Source organism: Diceros bicornis, chromosome 17, assembly GCF_020826845.1.
Source record: "Diceros bicornis minor isolate mBicDic1 chromosome 17, mDicBic1.mat.cur, whole genome shotgun sequence".
In the NCBI taxonomy this organism is placed as follows: Eukaryota; Metazoa; Chordata; class Mammalia; order Perissodactyla; family Rhinocerotidae; genus Diceros; species Diceros bicornis.
The window spans coordinates 3,350,807-3,365,910 of NC_080756.1; the positions used below are offsets into that span (position 1 = coordinate 3,350,807).

General features: G+C 48.8%; 1 protein-coding gene across 3 annotated transcripts; it reads right to left on the reverse strand.

Annotated features, from left to right (window-relative positions):
• Nucleotides 1–712: 712 nt before the first annotated feature.
• DYRK2 (dual specificity tyrosine phosphorylation regulated kinase 2) lies at nt 713–14,500 on the reverse strand. Of its 3 annotated transcripts, XM_058557685.1 has the most exons (3): nt 14,181–14,500; nt 13,491–13,639; nt 713–6,266 (listed from the first exon to the last, which is right to left on the reverse strand). In XM_058557685.1, exons 1-3 carry the CDS (start codon nt 14,227–14,229, stop codon nt 4,659–4,661), a joined length of 1,806 nt encoding a protein of 601 aa, XP_058413668.1. In that variant the 5' UTR covers nt 14,230–14,500; the 3' UTR covers nt 713–4,658. The 3 variants fall into 3 exon arrangements, with proteins under 3 accessions (XP_058413668.1, XP_058413669.1, XP_058413670.1); XM_058557686.1 differs by lacking the exon at nt 13,491–13,639 and having other exon boundaries at nt 14,181–14,248; XM_058557687.1 differs by lacking the exons at nt 13,491–13,639; nt 14,181–14,500 and adding an exon at nt 9,881–12,805.
• Between the last annotated feature and the right edge of the window lie 604 nt (nt 14,501–15,104).

Genomic DNA, 15,104 nt, shown 5'->3' on the forward strand with positions numbered 1-15,104 from the left:
CTGGCGGCAGGAGGGGTGTAAATAAAAATGTGAGGTAGTTCTTTCCACAAGAGGGAAATATTTGTCTACATAATACCCCAGCAATGTCTGACAAATTACTAGAGTATCTGCTTGCCGTCATCTGTAAGTGAACTCTTTGCTCACATTAACTGAACTTGATGAATCACGAGCTAGTTGCTGTTCACAGGCCTTATTTCCTGATCCAGCCATGACAGGAGGGGACGCTAAAACCCCCCAAAACGTGACCCATCGAGACCACCCAGTCCAAGAACTGCAGAAGTATAAGCATTAAAGAGCATGTGGGGAAGCCAGTGAGAGCACCCAAGAATAATTCACCAGAACCTGTGTGCAGACTGGTGGGGAATAATTCATAGACTCTGCTCCCACAGCTTAACTGTCACCTTGAAGGTAAAGAAAAAAAAAAAAGATTTGAAGTTCTAGCATGATAGAGAGAGAACATGGCAGATGCTTATAAAAGAAAATTAACGTAGAAATACTAAAGGTAAAGGAACAGAATATCCTGAGAAGAGCAAGAGCTGCCTACCCAAACTTTCGTCTTTCTTACCTGAAAATTGCACGTTTATATTGAATGAACAAAAAATCAATTATTGCTGAAAATATTTGCATTCTCTACTCTCTCCAGGCTCCCAGACCAAGAATAATATTAGAAATAGATCAGGAGTAAAATTACAGTTAGAAAAGGGGAGAAAAGTACGGTAGGACATTAAAATTTTATTCTGAAATTATCTCTGGCCACAATAAAATTTAACAAAAATTCACTGAACAGTCTTACTCCTGTCATCAGCTGTACAATACATACAGTATCATAGAACTGGCCACTGGGATCAAAATCCCCTAGAACATGGTTCATGTAAAGTGGCGACAGCAGCATCTCACAGAAGGTTTTACATACATATATACACAGTCCACATTCAACCATTTTCACAGATTTTCAGTACACACAGTTGCAGCATATTACAGTCACGTGTCTAAGTTGTTGCTCGATAAAAACCCAAGCCACTGCCTAGACATAACTGTAGCAGTTGAGCTGAGTATAGTTACAATTAATTCTATATGTCCATAGCAGAGAGATGTACAGGCCCCTAAGAAATAAAGAGTTCACAAATACTTTTTTTTTAAATGCTACCACAGCATTGTGTTGGGCAATATTAAAACCTTTACCAACCAAATCAGTTTTTTTAAAAAGTCTTCTGCTTACCAGAAATATTCTTGATGAAAAAAATTACAAAAATGAATGCTCTCTTTAAAATAATTCACACTTTTAAGATTCCAATATGGCCCAATACTACTGATGCCTAAAGTGTTTCCTCACATTCTGATGGAGTCCCTTCACACGACTCCAAACCACCCAGTAAGTTTAAAAGTGGCTTAAGTGCCTTGCACCCAAATTGTAAAAATCCCTGGCCATCCTTGCTAGAGCCAGGCACATATAAAAGGAATGCACTTTGGTTCATACCAAATGCCCTGGGATTAATCACACTATAAAATTAAATGGTTTGAGGTAAATTTTTACAAATACAGTTGATTTTTGTCTAGTGTAAGCATAACAAAAAAAATATCATTTAAAAAATCAGTCTGATGTTAAGATACAACAAAGACCATCTTTAACCCCTTAAACCGGAGTTCCCTGTGTCACTAACCAACAAATGGTACCTTCTTCAGTGCCTGATGACGATTCACGCCTTACGGTTTCTATTAAGGCCTGTAAGTAACTGGATATTTAAGACAGGTGTATCTTTGCAGAGGTGGGATCCATCCTTACTGTCTAGTATTCGAAGAGTTAAAGAGGCCAAAAAATGCATGTCCTACAACATGGCATTCAGAACAAAAGGCACATTGTTAACACTAAGGGCACAGTTTCTCCTCTACTGTTAACCTACGCTGTCTCGAATCACTGTTGTTGTTCCACTGTTGTAGCAATACACCTAAGTGGCAATGCACACTCTGGTGGTGCAAGAAACAGAGCCAGGTGAGACTGCAACCAAAGACAACACGGCACTGTGCTACTCCTAAGTCTGAAGACAGCCCAGACATCCCTAGACAGCGGTAACCTGTGAGACCAAGGACTGTTGCCAAGCCAACTCCTGGCAGCCTATCAGAGCCCTTCATTCATGTATGTTTGGAAATCAACAAAGATGCGACGTTTTTCTCTTTTTGACATTATAATGAAGCCAGAATTTTCAAAAAGCAGCTCTATCACTAAACACTGAACATGGTGGCTCTTGTGAATAAAGGAAATTTCACTGCACTGGGGAGAGTGGGGGGGACCCCCACAGCACTGCACATTATAGTTTGGCTTCAAAGTTTCCGGTTACATTTGTGAACAAAGATGGTCACAAATGCACTGTTGGCATCTCCCAGTTTTGTGTGGTGGGGGAAAGACATGCAGTATTAGCCAATTTATAAATTTTCACATGTATAACCAATTTATAGGGAAATTCATAGTAATGGCAGGCTCAGGTTTGTATATTTAAACCAAAATGTGCAAATGAGAGTGGACATGGAAGACAAGCATTGCAGGGGTAATACAGCCTTTATGCTTTGTTTATTTTCATGACCTAAAGAAGCTAACCATCAAGAGGCTTGTGGTTTTATACAGCCACCACACCAAGTCTTACAGTTCTTATGCCTTTAAGCCAAGATTTCAATAATAAATACACAATCTTTAAGTTCTATAAGCCACTGATTGGGGGTATCATCACATGAGCATCATTTAAAATCCAACTTACTAACATATTATTGCACTCCACAGATTACACAGAAATGTGTACAATATGCTAAAGAATTTGACTAGGGGAAAGAAGCTATAATTTCTAAATACAGAAGTACAAATTAACTTATCTGTGACACCCTTAAATAGTAAAGCAAATATCAACATCACTATCTTATTAATAAGCTAATCTTATTACTGTTTTTTTGGCAAATATCTGTAATATTTCCTGAGCATTTTTCTCCACCATCAACTGACAAAGCCTCAAGATAAGTAAAGTGTTTTTTGTTCAAAACTAATTTTTTTTTTTTTTTAAGTAAGAGAAACTGTAGGATTAATATTAAAAGAACTTAACCGGAAACTTTCTTGGCCTCACAGGGGACCATGCTTTAAGTATTTGTAAATCAATTTACAGGCAATACAATAATATCTGTGCATATAAAAGAGTATTTATCCTAATTTATACTACCCAAAACCTATTGTCCAAACAGGCAGAAATCTTTCTATATTAAATTGCACATACTAAAAAATTTTTTCCACGTGCCTTGAAATTGATATATATCACTGCTCATACCTTAGCGATAAAATACTGAAATTTTCACTGTGAAAATAATTATTATTCAAAGAAGAAAATATTCTTTTACCTAACTCTCAGTTACTTTTCCAGGTAAAGTGTCATTCCCACAAAGCAATCAGTGCAATCCAAAAGAAAGTAAAGTAAAATAGAGGAATGCAATTTCTGCGGTTCTTCTAATGATGCAAAGAATAAGTCAAACCATTTAACTTGAGGTTGAACTTTTCCTCTTTTAAATGTGTTGCTAAAATCGGCCTTACTGAACAGCCACAAAGACTTCTGTTCATCAAGAGGAATTTCAACCCTCTTCCTCGTTAAAGAAGGAATTGATGCTCTCCCAGGCTAGAGAACCTTCCAAGGGCACCTAAAACGTGTGAACTCACTGTCACCTGCTGAACCTTCTCTGGAACTATGGGAATGCCCACCTTAAGTAGCTAGGCTGCTGTTCTTTTTTTAATTGGAATATGAAACGATGATCATAATCACAGCCGAAATGTCTCTCTTCTGTATTAAGAGTCTGGGATATATATTTGAAGGAAAAAAAAAACGAAATGCAAGCAACAGGTGGTAAAAGAGGAACAGAGAGGAGAAAAGCAGAGAGAAGGGAGGATTCATGGAACACATTTCTAAACTCAGGTGCAAAACCAATTCTGTAATATGAGGCTTCTTTACACAACAGCTCACCAATCATGTTAGAAAATTTAGAGGAGCCCACACATTTCCAATTATCCAGCAGGTCTGCTTGGCTGCCTTTGAGGATGTCAGAATGCGAACTGGTCATTGAAACCTGGGGGGTTTCACTTTGTGTGAGCACGACTTTAAGAAAAAAATCTCCAAGGTGCAGTTTCTCTTAGAGTATCATTTCCATCCTGACCATTCTCCGCCCACCATCACTACGACCCAGATAACTGATGGAAACGCACAGGACACGCTGCACCTTTGCAAGAACCTGGAGCACAGAGAGCAGGGGGCCATCGGGGGCAATCACCTTGGGGAGAATACGAACCAGGAAAACATAGTGAACGTCTCTGACAGCAATCTGTAAGAGTGCGGCAGTCATGAAGCCATCAATGGCCTGCCACTGATGTTTATTACTCTGCCGCACTAAATACGGTGAGGCGGATCGTACTTTTAGAACACAAAAAATTTCAGAAAGTATAAAAACTTAAAGCATTGTCCCCATGTATTTTATAAAAACAAAATGAACAACTTTCTTACATTAAAATAAGTGCTGAAAAGATACAAATGAGTCGAGTTATTGAGCAAATAAAAACAGGTCTGAGCTACTCCTTTTCAACCCAGTAAGGCTCAGCAACGTCGTATCTTTCAGATTACCAGCCTCAGGGACTCAGCTCAGCTCACAAGTTTTGGCAACACTGTCCTCTGCTGAATATTCCCATTGGCATCTGTCATCTGTACCAAGTTCGTCCTCAGTTTGGAGGCTGAGCTGGAAGGTGGAGGTAACTTGGAAATGGAAGTGATAGCACCAGTGCCCTCGGTTACCCTTTTCACAGACGTCTTCTCCCCGGTCGGAGGCTTCGGCAGCCGCCTCCTCAACCAGGGGTGCCGTAAAGCCTGGCCGGGGGTCATGCGAACCCCAGGATCCCACTCTAAACACTGTTTTAAGAAGTCGAGGAAAAGGGGGTCATCACACCCCTTCAGTGCATTCCCCCACTCTCTGCTCTCGGGCGGGCCCCTCAGCTTCCCCCTCCGGGAACGGCCCCCATTGAGGACGATGGAGCCGTCGGAGAGAGTGGTGACAGTGCAGTAGCGAGGGTAACCCTTGGAGCTCACGAAATTTTTGGCTCGTTTGGAGGCATCCAGCAGTTTCTGGGAGGGCATGCCCAACAGTTCAATCATGCAGGCCAGCTGGTCCCCTTCGTCCTCCCCAGGCAAGAGCGGGTAGCCAGTCAGGAGCTCTGCTAAAATGCAGCCCAGGCTCCACATGTCGATGGGCAGGCCGTACCTGGCGCCAAGGATCACCTCCGGAGCCCGGTAAAAGCGGGACTGAATGTACGTGTAGACACGTTGATGCTCGTAACAGCTGGAGCCGAAGTCGATCACCTTAATACCGCTTCTACCCTGCTGCTTTAACAGAATGTTCTCGGGCTTAAGGTCACAGTGGATTATTCTGTTTTTGTGCAAAGCATCCAAGCACTGCAGAATCGAGTGGGCGAACTTGCGGACCAAAGGCAGGCTGAAGCCCTGGAATTTATTCTTCTTGATGAGCTCATAGAGGTTCATGCTCAGCAGCTCGAACGTCATGCAGATGTGGTTGCGGAAGGTGAAATTCTCCAGCATGTGGATGACGTTCATGCTGTTGTCTTTGTCCTGCTTGCGCAGGTGTTCCAGGATGCGGATCTCCTCTGCGGCCTGCCGGTGGAAGCGCTTCTCGTTCCGCACCATCTTCAGGGCCACGTGCTGGTGGACTTTGTGGTCATAGGCCTTGACCACCTGCCCAAAGCTGCCCTTCCCGATGACCTTGAGGACCTCGTACCTGTAAGCCACGTGGTCGTGGGGCACCTGCACGTACGATCCCTGGTCATCATCGTAGCCACCGTTGTTGGGCCCGCCTGTCATGCCCTGGCGCTTCTTTGCGTTTGGACCCAAGAAATAGATTTCAGGGTAGCTGAAAATCTCATGGTGTTCGAAGGCGGTGAGTTTTTGCATGTATTGCTTCATTGCCTGCTCGGGGGTCATGGGGGCGGCTTTCCCCTTCCCCACGCCCTCCATAGACTTCAGAGAGGTGGAGCTCCCCTGCCGTCTGTGGATGCTCTCCAGCTGCCGCTCCGGCACCACCGGCAAGCCCGTTTTGCCCACTGTTGTAAGCCCATTTGGTTGTGTTGTGAGCACTGTCCGCTTGTTACTATTATCCTCAAACAGCTGCTGAACCTGGATCTGCCCGTGGCTGTGGCTGCCAACATGTAGGTGATCATTCATTGTGTGCTTACTGCCGCCGATCTGGAATTCAGAAAGGAAACGTGAAAAGATGGAAGAGGTCTGTCTGCCCAAAGGGGGATGTTACAAGTCAGCCGCCACCCTACCTGTACAACATCCAACTTGGTTTGAATTTACAGTCAGAATCAGGCTCACTAAATGGAGAGAGCTGTGTGCCCAGGAGGGACCTCATGAACACTCTGACGAGGACAGTGGACATGAGGCTGACAGCCTCTGACAAATAGAAGGAAAACGTTAGCAGGCTGGGTAAGGCTATGAAACTTGGAATGCCGGAAAAAGGACCCTGCCACTGCTACACCTAACAGACAAGCACATTGCTGTACATCCTCAGGGTCCTGAGAATAAGTTGCCGGAGCGGGCAGAGAACGTCTTTCCTGTTCATCACTCTACACCTGACACTTAGCACAGGGCCTAGCACATCACCAGTGTTCCACTCAACCCATACTTGATACAAAAGCGAAACAGAAGACAGAAAAAGCATGAATACAGACTCTATACTGGCTCCTCCTCCGCCAGATCATAACACCTTTCACACTTCATTCAGAAGCTTCATTTTCACCATGGGAGCAGGCACCTCGTCTGTCTTGTTCACTTCTCCTTCTCCAAGGTTCAGCTAGCTCTGTCCTGAGAACACTAGGATCTTCGTTTTCAGTCTTCTCCACTACTTGGAAATCTAACTGATTACACCTAGGAAAACGCATGATCTAGTGGTAAAGAAAACTGCACTTTTAGGCCTGTAAGATTCCCACGTAGATATGCACTGTAGCATCTTGGAAACCCCTAACCTATTTTTAAGTTTCTGGGCTTCACTGACTGTGATGACCATTTAAGGCCATTCAGCCCAACAAACCAACCGCCACATGCTCTGGGCCTTCCTTTGGTCAGTGGCTCAGCTCTCCTAAGACATGTATTTCTCTGGGCTGCTGGGAGACGCAGCTTTCCAACAAGGACTACAAAGTAGTGATTTCTATTTCGGGCACACATGCCACCCCTGAACATTCCTGTCTCGACATAACTGACGGTGTAAGCCAAGGGCCCAGCCCTCCTGAGAATCTACTTGGGGTTTCTTTCAAGCTTTATCACTGCACAGAGGGGAGGGTGGGAGAGGGCTAGCAGCCAGGGTCCCCTTCCTGTTAGGAATTCTCGTCAGCCTTAGACACCCACCCACAAGTCTTAAAGCTTCCTGCTAGGTGATTTTCATAAGAAATCTTAGAGATCAATTTGTCATTCACAATCCATCTCATTCACTCAACCAATACTAGCCGAGGTCTAGCCGCGTAAGTGGCAGCGTCCCTGCCCTCTAGGAGCTAACACTCAACTAGCTGAAGTCCTTCGTCGCCAGTATTTTTTCCATTATCTCCTTCTAAATCCTACCTCTTGGGCTTTACACACTAGCAAGAGCAGACGTGCTCTGTGTATGTAACACAGAGACACAGGAAATGGCGTGGGACCATCTGGATCATCAAATGAAATGCCAAGTCCTTCTCACTAACAGACCAAGACCTTCAAGTTTCCCTTAAGTGACACATAGCATGCACAGTGACCATCTGAGGGATGAGCATTCTCTCTGCTTGCGTCTAAAAGTAGAACTGAGTATAGTACTCGGGCTTGTCTGAAGTGTGATTTCACAGACTGAGGGAACTGATTTCTCAGACAGTGTTGGAAGCCTTTTGGTTGAACTCCTTTATTAGACTCACAGATGATACTGCATGCTAAGTGAACATATCTTCTGCCAGGGTAGCTGGACAGGTTATTTTATCCTCATTCTGTGCCCCAAGCTGAGCAGTCCATAAAAACGCATTAGGAAGGTCCTGGGCATATATGAAAGTCGTACAGGCTCGTCATTGCTTTTGTTCCCAAGCCTCAGTCTGCACTCTTCTCCCCACTGTGGTCTTTCAAGCACCAGGGAATAAAAGGATGTGCAATTCAAAATATCCCTCTTCTAGAGCACCATTCTCTTCAGGGCAGGGTGGAGAGGTTTCAGAGGAAAAACCGACATGACCCGCATTCATGCTACAAAAAGCATATGAGGCTTCATTAGGGACAAGGTTAACCTTGGGGCCCTAGGAACGTCTAAAAGACAGCAAAGTAAAACTTCTTGAGCATCAGAAACTCACTTCAATTTTTGCAATTGTAATTTTAATGTTTTGCATAATTTAAAATACAGTCACAGAAGTTTAGTGACTAGAATTAAAGAGAGCTTGCCAATTTACTGGATCGCCTCCTGCCTCTCCAACTGTCTTTCCCTGGTCTCCTCTGCCGAATCAATTACTAGTTCATCTACCTGTGGGTGGGTTCAAGGTTCCCAGGGTTCAAGGCTCAACTCCCCTGGCTTCTCACTCCATAACTCTCCCTGGTTGGTCCCGACCACAGCCCGGGCTTCCACAACCACCATGGCTGACGTCTCTGCGTCTACACCTCTAGCCAGCCCTGCCTAATCCCTGGGCCTGAACTCAAGACCCTCATGTCCAACCACTGTCAGCTGCCTTTCCCACAGGCAACTCACACACAACTCATGATTTTTCTACTAGAACTGTTTCCTCCTCCCATAACCCTCAATTTCTGATAAACAAAAGGCTTCACTTGCACATAGCTGCTCGAGCTGCACACCTGGAAATCCTTCCACGTGCCCTCCCCTTCCCGAGTCATCACTAAGCCTTGTTGTTTCTCTCCATCCCCCTCCCTCTCCACCAACCCTGCCTCACCTCACCCTCCTGCTGTCCTTCACTGGACAACCCAAGCAGCCTCCTCACGTGCTTCTAAGTCTAGAATCCCTCAAACCCCTTCCCCACATAGTACTTCTACAACTACCACTGACAAGCGTCACTGACAGGGCCTTTGCTTGTGCTCAAGGCCCACAACTGCACCCCATTTACAGATAATACAAGGGCGCACAGGCAAGAGCACGAGGTTCTGACGCGGAGAGGATGAATGACTCGATTCCCTCCAATGTCGCCCACGCTCTGACTGTTCTCCCCGAGAGTAACAACGCTGGTTCCCCAAGACCCGGGGAGACCCAGGCTCTTCCACGCTCCTCTGCTTTTGATGAGCTCATGTTCCATAACGGCTAGGAGGCCAGGGATTGTCAGTGAGACACACGGGAAATGAGTCCCAGCTCCACCACTTACTAACTGTGTGAACTTGGGCAATTTATGTAATGTCTCTGTAGCTCTGTGTCCTTATCTGTAAAAAGAAGGTAAGAAAGCTACCTCACTGGCGCTACTAGGAGGATTAAATAAGTGGTTAGACTGTTCTGAGTAAAGGAGAGCTACTATTATTGTCCTTTCCAAATGCTGCTTGGACTTTCCTTCCTAACCACGTCTCCATGGCAAACTCCTACTCACCCTTCAATGTCCAGCTCAACTCTCACCTCCTCTGTGAAGCTTTTCCTTTCCCTTCCACTGTGCTTATAGAGCACTGATACATTGTAACACTTATTTCATTTTACTGTAATTGTTTTAACACCTGATGTACCCACCTGGCTGTGAGCAACTCCAGGGCGGGGTCACCTCTTATCTTTGTGACTCCCTATTAACAAACTCAAACATACAGTAAGCACTCAATAAATATCTGTTGGATGGAAGAACATGTGTCAAGACCCGCTTGTTAACTCTCACCTCTGAGTTATTCTTGAAAACTTTGTATCTTCATAAGAAAACGTGAAGTTAACGCCCAGGGAATTGGGAATCATCCCTGATGACCTAAGTCACAAGATCTTGCCACCAGCAGAGACTTGGAGACAAATGACAGCCGGTTAAGAAGTACCTATAGCAAATACATCAACACAACACCTAAAATCGACAAGTCTAAAACTTCCCAGATGTTAAGGAGATTCATCTGAGAGGCTCTAGGAAAGGACTTAGTCTCAAACACTGCAGAACTCTAAAATCACAACCAAACTCACAACCAAGTGCAATTACCTGATCTATAAAAGTGGGGGGGGGGACCCCTAGAAAAGCCAGAACAGTTCCAGGATACATATGCCAGGACTACATCATCAACTTAAGGATATTAAAAACTCCCACGCAGCCTCTTGAAGTCTGAGATGGGGGCTTCTCCCCATTTGCCACTGTCTACCTAGCACACATGTGCTGTCACATGTGAAAACACACACTGAACGAATGCAATCTGTAGACACCTACAATGCAGGGGTTAAAACAGACAGAACTACAAAAGCCTTCTCTGACCATGAAATATTTTGGTATTAAAAATTATGTAAGAATCGGGGCCGGCCTGGTGGCACAAGCGGTTAAGTGCGTGCGCTCCGCTGCAGCAGCCAGGGGTTCGCTGGTTCGGATCCCGGGCGCACACCAACACACCGCTTGGCAGGCCATGCTGTGGCGGCGTCCCACATAAAGTGGAGGAAGATTGGCACAGATGCTAGCCCAGGGCCAGTCTTCCTCAGCAAAAAAAGAGGAGGATTGGCAGATGTTAGCACAGGGCTGAGCTTCCTCACAAAAAAAGAAAAAAAAAAATATTTAAGAAAAACAGTCTAACCAGTTTGGTAGTTTTAATCTCTTCCAATAAGAAAATGGAAAATAGCAGATATTTCACTGTGCTAACATTTCTGGGCATTTCAAAACTTCTCTGAAGTCATCTTACAAATGCTGTAGTGTTATGGGAATAGAATTGAGTCCAAAAAAACTGGAATTTTAGCTCCTCCTCAAACACATTGATGGTCTGTGTGGCCCTGTGTCAAATGTCTACTTTCTTCCTCAAAACGTTACTAGTTTTTAAATGGGAATATTCCATCTTCTTTAATTCCAATTATTTTATAAAGGTAAAACTGGTAACTGGAGAGTGCTTTAAACATAAAAACAGTTATGAAAGTGATACAATACCAATATTTGGGAATTTTATAAAAAATAAGTATATTAATATCTCCCACACAACATTAAAAGAAAAAAACTAACAGGAATCAAGATAGTTGTTGGGGACACTCTTAGGACAAACAGCGATAAACAAAACGACTAAGTGTACAAAATACCTCCATGGAGACAGAGAACTAAAGGGCAATGGACTAGACAGGGTCCAAAGTTCCTTGTCTTCATAACCATATATGTACCCACCTACTACATCATTTACAAGGGCATGTGGGCAAGCTCCTATGACAAGATCCTTTTCCTCTCCTTAATGCCCCTTTACCCGACTCATTCTAAAAATATTCCTTCACAGGTGTAACTGCTGTGGAATTAAAAACTAAAACCTCATAAAAACCTGAAAGGCAATTGGGAATATGGAACTGTAAAGGTTTTTGCATTTATAACGAAAATAATACATTTTCCTAGAATTAGTAGTGTGGAGCACTAGGTTAAAGCCAGACTCAGGAGGGCCTGGGCTTCAGCTCCAGCCTGGGTCTGAACTGGTCAGAGAACCCTGAGCAAACCAGCTAACCTGTCCAACTGTGTCCTCCTCTGTAAAACGAAGTAGAACCAGGTAAAGCTGTGGTCCTTTTCAACAATCCTGTTCTACGAAATACGCAATGTCGTACAAATAAAATCAAAACTAAACAACAATCAAAACCCAAACTCACACTTTCAAAACCAAGCCTTTAATGATTAACAGCATACTGAAGTTTACAGGTAAGTTAAAACAGGTAAATCAGGCAGACACTACAGCAAAATACACGCATCCATCCTTAGGAATCCTGAGAACCCTCACGTCTTCTCATTTCCACTCCGGGCTATTCCCCCAGCGGACACCTTTCGTCCTCTCTAATCTCATTACATACTTCAATTGTAAAGAGGCTCTGATAAAGCAAAGCCCACTCTTATAAAACTGGAATCCAGATGCAAACCAAGCATTTCTTTCCCAGGTCACACCAAGTCATGTGATTACATCCACACATGGAAAAAAATTAGATGTTATATTTTCCAAATTGTCAGATGAGTCCAAACCAAATAAATCAACCCAAATCCCGAGAACCAATGGCAATCCCTCAACTAAAACATCTCCATGACAGGAACATTCAACCATAACATACGGAGTCAACCACCCTACTGACAGATTCTCTTCTGCCATCAACAGTCCAACACAGACTGGTTAGCTTCTGGGTAGTGCATTCTTAGCCCCTGGGTCTAGATGTCTCAGAAAAAAGAAACAGAGGGAAGGAGAGACAGACAGAGGGAACAGAATAAGGACAAAACGTTTTCCTATGCAACTCATACACATCTGTCCAGATCCAAGAGGAGGTGATCCCCTCTAGCACCCTTTCACAAATTCTCTCTAATAAACAAGTTTCCCCAAACACAGGACCCTCAGAGCTGCCCATCTGTAGGCTACAAATGGCCTTGTCAACAAGCACTCAACTTTCACTTAGCAAACAAAGCCACATCCTAGCAAGCATCCCTCACACAGAACCATCTTAGGCCGTTCCTCTGGAAGATCCAGGTGGAACTAAGACCCCGGCAACCTCCTCCGAGTGCACACCTCCTCTAGGTTGGCAGGCACCATCCAAGGGCGGTCTCTGGGAGCTGAGAAAAGGTACATGCTGAAGTCAAAGCCAGCCTGTCAATCTCTGCAGCGTCCTGTCTCACGCCGGGCTCTCCCTCCCTCTCGGCCCACGGAGGGACCACAGCACCTGTCAGGTGCTCTTCCCTTCCCACTCCCAAAGCAAAGCTGGCCTTTTCCTTCTGAATAATATCCAAGTGCTGAATCCTACAGGGGCAGCTTGTTGTTTTGACTGCTGCTGTGGCTCTTATTTTTGTTAATGTTAATTACAATTTCTGCCATGCTCAAACCTGTGGCACTCATAAAACATGCTTCCACACGCGGGGACAATTGGCGGTGCTCCCTACCGGCTGGAGCCAGGCCTGGGAGGCTCTTTGGGGGATCGATTTTCCGGGCAGGCCGGCCTGGCTGTCCCCTCACACACATCTGTTTCTATAAATACCCACTGCCCGCCGCGGTGGGGGGCGGGGAGGGATGTTTACCCGGCCGGGAAAGGAGCTCTGGGAAGCAAGGACGAAGAGAGAGGGAAGAGCGAAGGAGAGCGGCAGGAGGAAGTCCGGGGAAGAGCAGCGCAGGGTGGGCGGGCTCCGGAGGGGAAGTGAGGGGCCCACGCCACGAGTCCTCCTTTGTGGCTGCAGCTTGGGGCTCGCCCAAGTTCGAGGGCGGCGTCCCGGAGAGGCCACTGGCCGGGGGCGTGGAGACGCTCGCCCCGCGACCTCGCGGCCCCGCGCCCGAGGCCCCCCGCCCGGGCCCCGGCCGCCCCGGGCTGGCTCTCACCGTGTGCGCTGCGGCGGCAGCGTTGCTGGCCCGGAGAGGCGGCAGGGCGATGGGGGAAGGCGGGCCGGTCCCCACTCCGCTGCGGGGGGCCCCCGCGCCGAGCCCCGGGGAAGCCTGGAGCTGACGCACGGCGCTGTCCCCTCCTCGGCCTGGGAACCACGCGGGGAGGAGACAAAAGAGGGTCAGCGGGGAGAAAGTCACCCAGACCGCGCCGCCCCGCCCCACCCCTGCGGGCCGCGAACCCCGCTCTCCCCGGGGAGACGGGGACCCCGAGAGCCGGCGTCCGGGGAGGGAAGGGGCGCGGGCGCGGGTCCCCAGCGCGCAGCGCGCGCCCGGCTCCGGCGGCTGCAAAGTTAAGTCGGGCCGGGCGCGAGCTCACGGCCAGCGGGGGCGCCGGGCGGCGGGGGCGGCCCACGTTGGCGGCGGCCGCAGGCCCGGAGCGGGCTGGCCTGCCGAGCGGGCGCCCCCGCCTCGCCGGCCCCGTGGGGGGAGGCCCAGGCCGGCCCCGCCCGGCGGCTCGGGGGCTCCCCTCGGAGGAGCCTCGGGGCCCGCGCGCAACAATGCGCGGAGCGGGCGAGGGCGCGCCGCCCCCGGCTCCCGCCGCCCGCAGACTTTGTCCCAGGCCCCGGGGCGGCGGGCGCCGCGCCCCCAGGGCTGCCGGGCGGGGGCCGGGCGGGCGGCCCTCCTTACCGGTCGGGTAGGCGGCGGGAGCGGCGGCCGAGGGTTTCCTGGTTAACATGGCCGCTGGGGAGGACGATGCATCTCAGGGCTGCCGTCGCCGCCGCCCGTCCTGCCGCTACTTCTCGCCGCCGCCGCCTGGTCGCCTGGTCGCCGGCCCGCGTCAGCTACGGCCAGACACACACGGCCCGCTGCATCCCCTCGGCCCGGGCCCGCCGCAGCGAGCCCCCCGCTCTCCTCCTCGCCGCCGCCGCCGTCCTCCTCGTCCCCGGGCGGCTGCAGCAGCCCCCGGCCCGTGCACATGCCTCGCCCTCCCCCGCGCCGCTGGCCTCCCCGGTCCTCACTCAGGGCGCGGGGAGCGGGCTGCGCCGCCGGCACCGACGCACTCCGGAGCCTCCGCGCGCGCCCCCGCGCACCCCCGCCCCGACGCCCGCGCCGCGCGCTCCCGGAGGGCGGCCCCGCCCCCGCGCCCCGCCGCCGCGCGCGCACACCCCACCCCCGCCCCCGAGGCCCTGCCCCCCAGTCGTCGGCACAGCCCGCCCTCCGCTCCCCGGAACGCCCCGCAGCCGCCCTCGGCTCCCGCCCAACGCCGGTCTCCCCTCCCCTCCCCCCCGGCCCCTGCGGCCCCCCTCCCGCTCCCACAGCGCAGCCTGGCCCTGCCCCCCCCTCCGAAATCGCTGCGGAGACCCCTCCCCTCCATGCGCGCCCCCAAACGCAAATGCCTTTCCAGCTTTCCGAACCTAATGGCCGCTCGCAAACAATACTGCCCATCTCCGCGGGCCAAGTGGCTTCACCACCCCCCTCCCCAATTTCTCAGGTAAAGAACTTCGTGGTGCGAGGGTCACCTCGGTCGGTCAAGCCCGGGGGAGGGCTGCAGCTTAGCTGGTGACCCCGAACGTGGGCGAAGGAGGGGCTGCCCTCCCGCCTCCACCGCCA

Bases quoted from the DNA above. Each gene is read 5' to 3' on its own strand.
- DYRK2 (XM_058557685.1), bottom strand. From the start codon at position 14,229: ATGTTAACCAGGAAACCCTCGGCCGCCGCTCCCGCCGCCTACCCGACC. The intron at 13,640-14,180 runs GTAAGGAGGGCC...CGTGGTTCCCAG, and splicing joins TCCCGCCGCCTACCCGACCG to GCCGAGGAGGGGACAGCGCC. The intron at 6,267-13,490 runs GTGAGAGCCAGC...TCTGAATTCCAG, and splicing joins CTGCCGCCGCAGCGCACACG to ATCGGCGGCAGTAAGCACAC.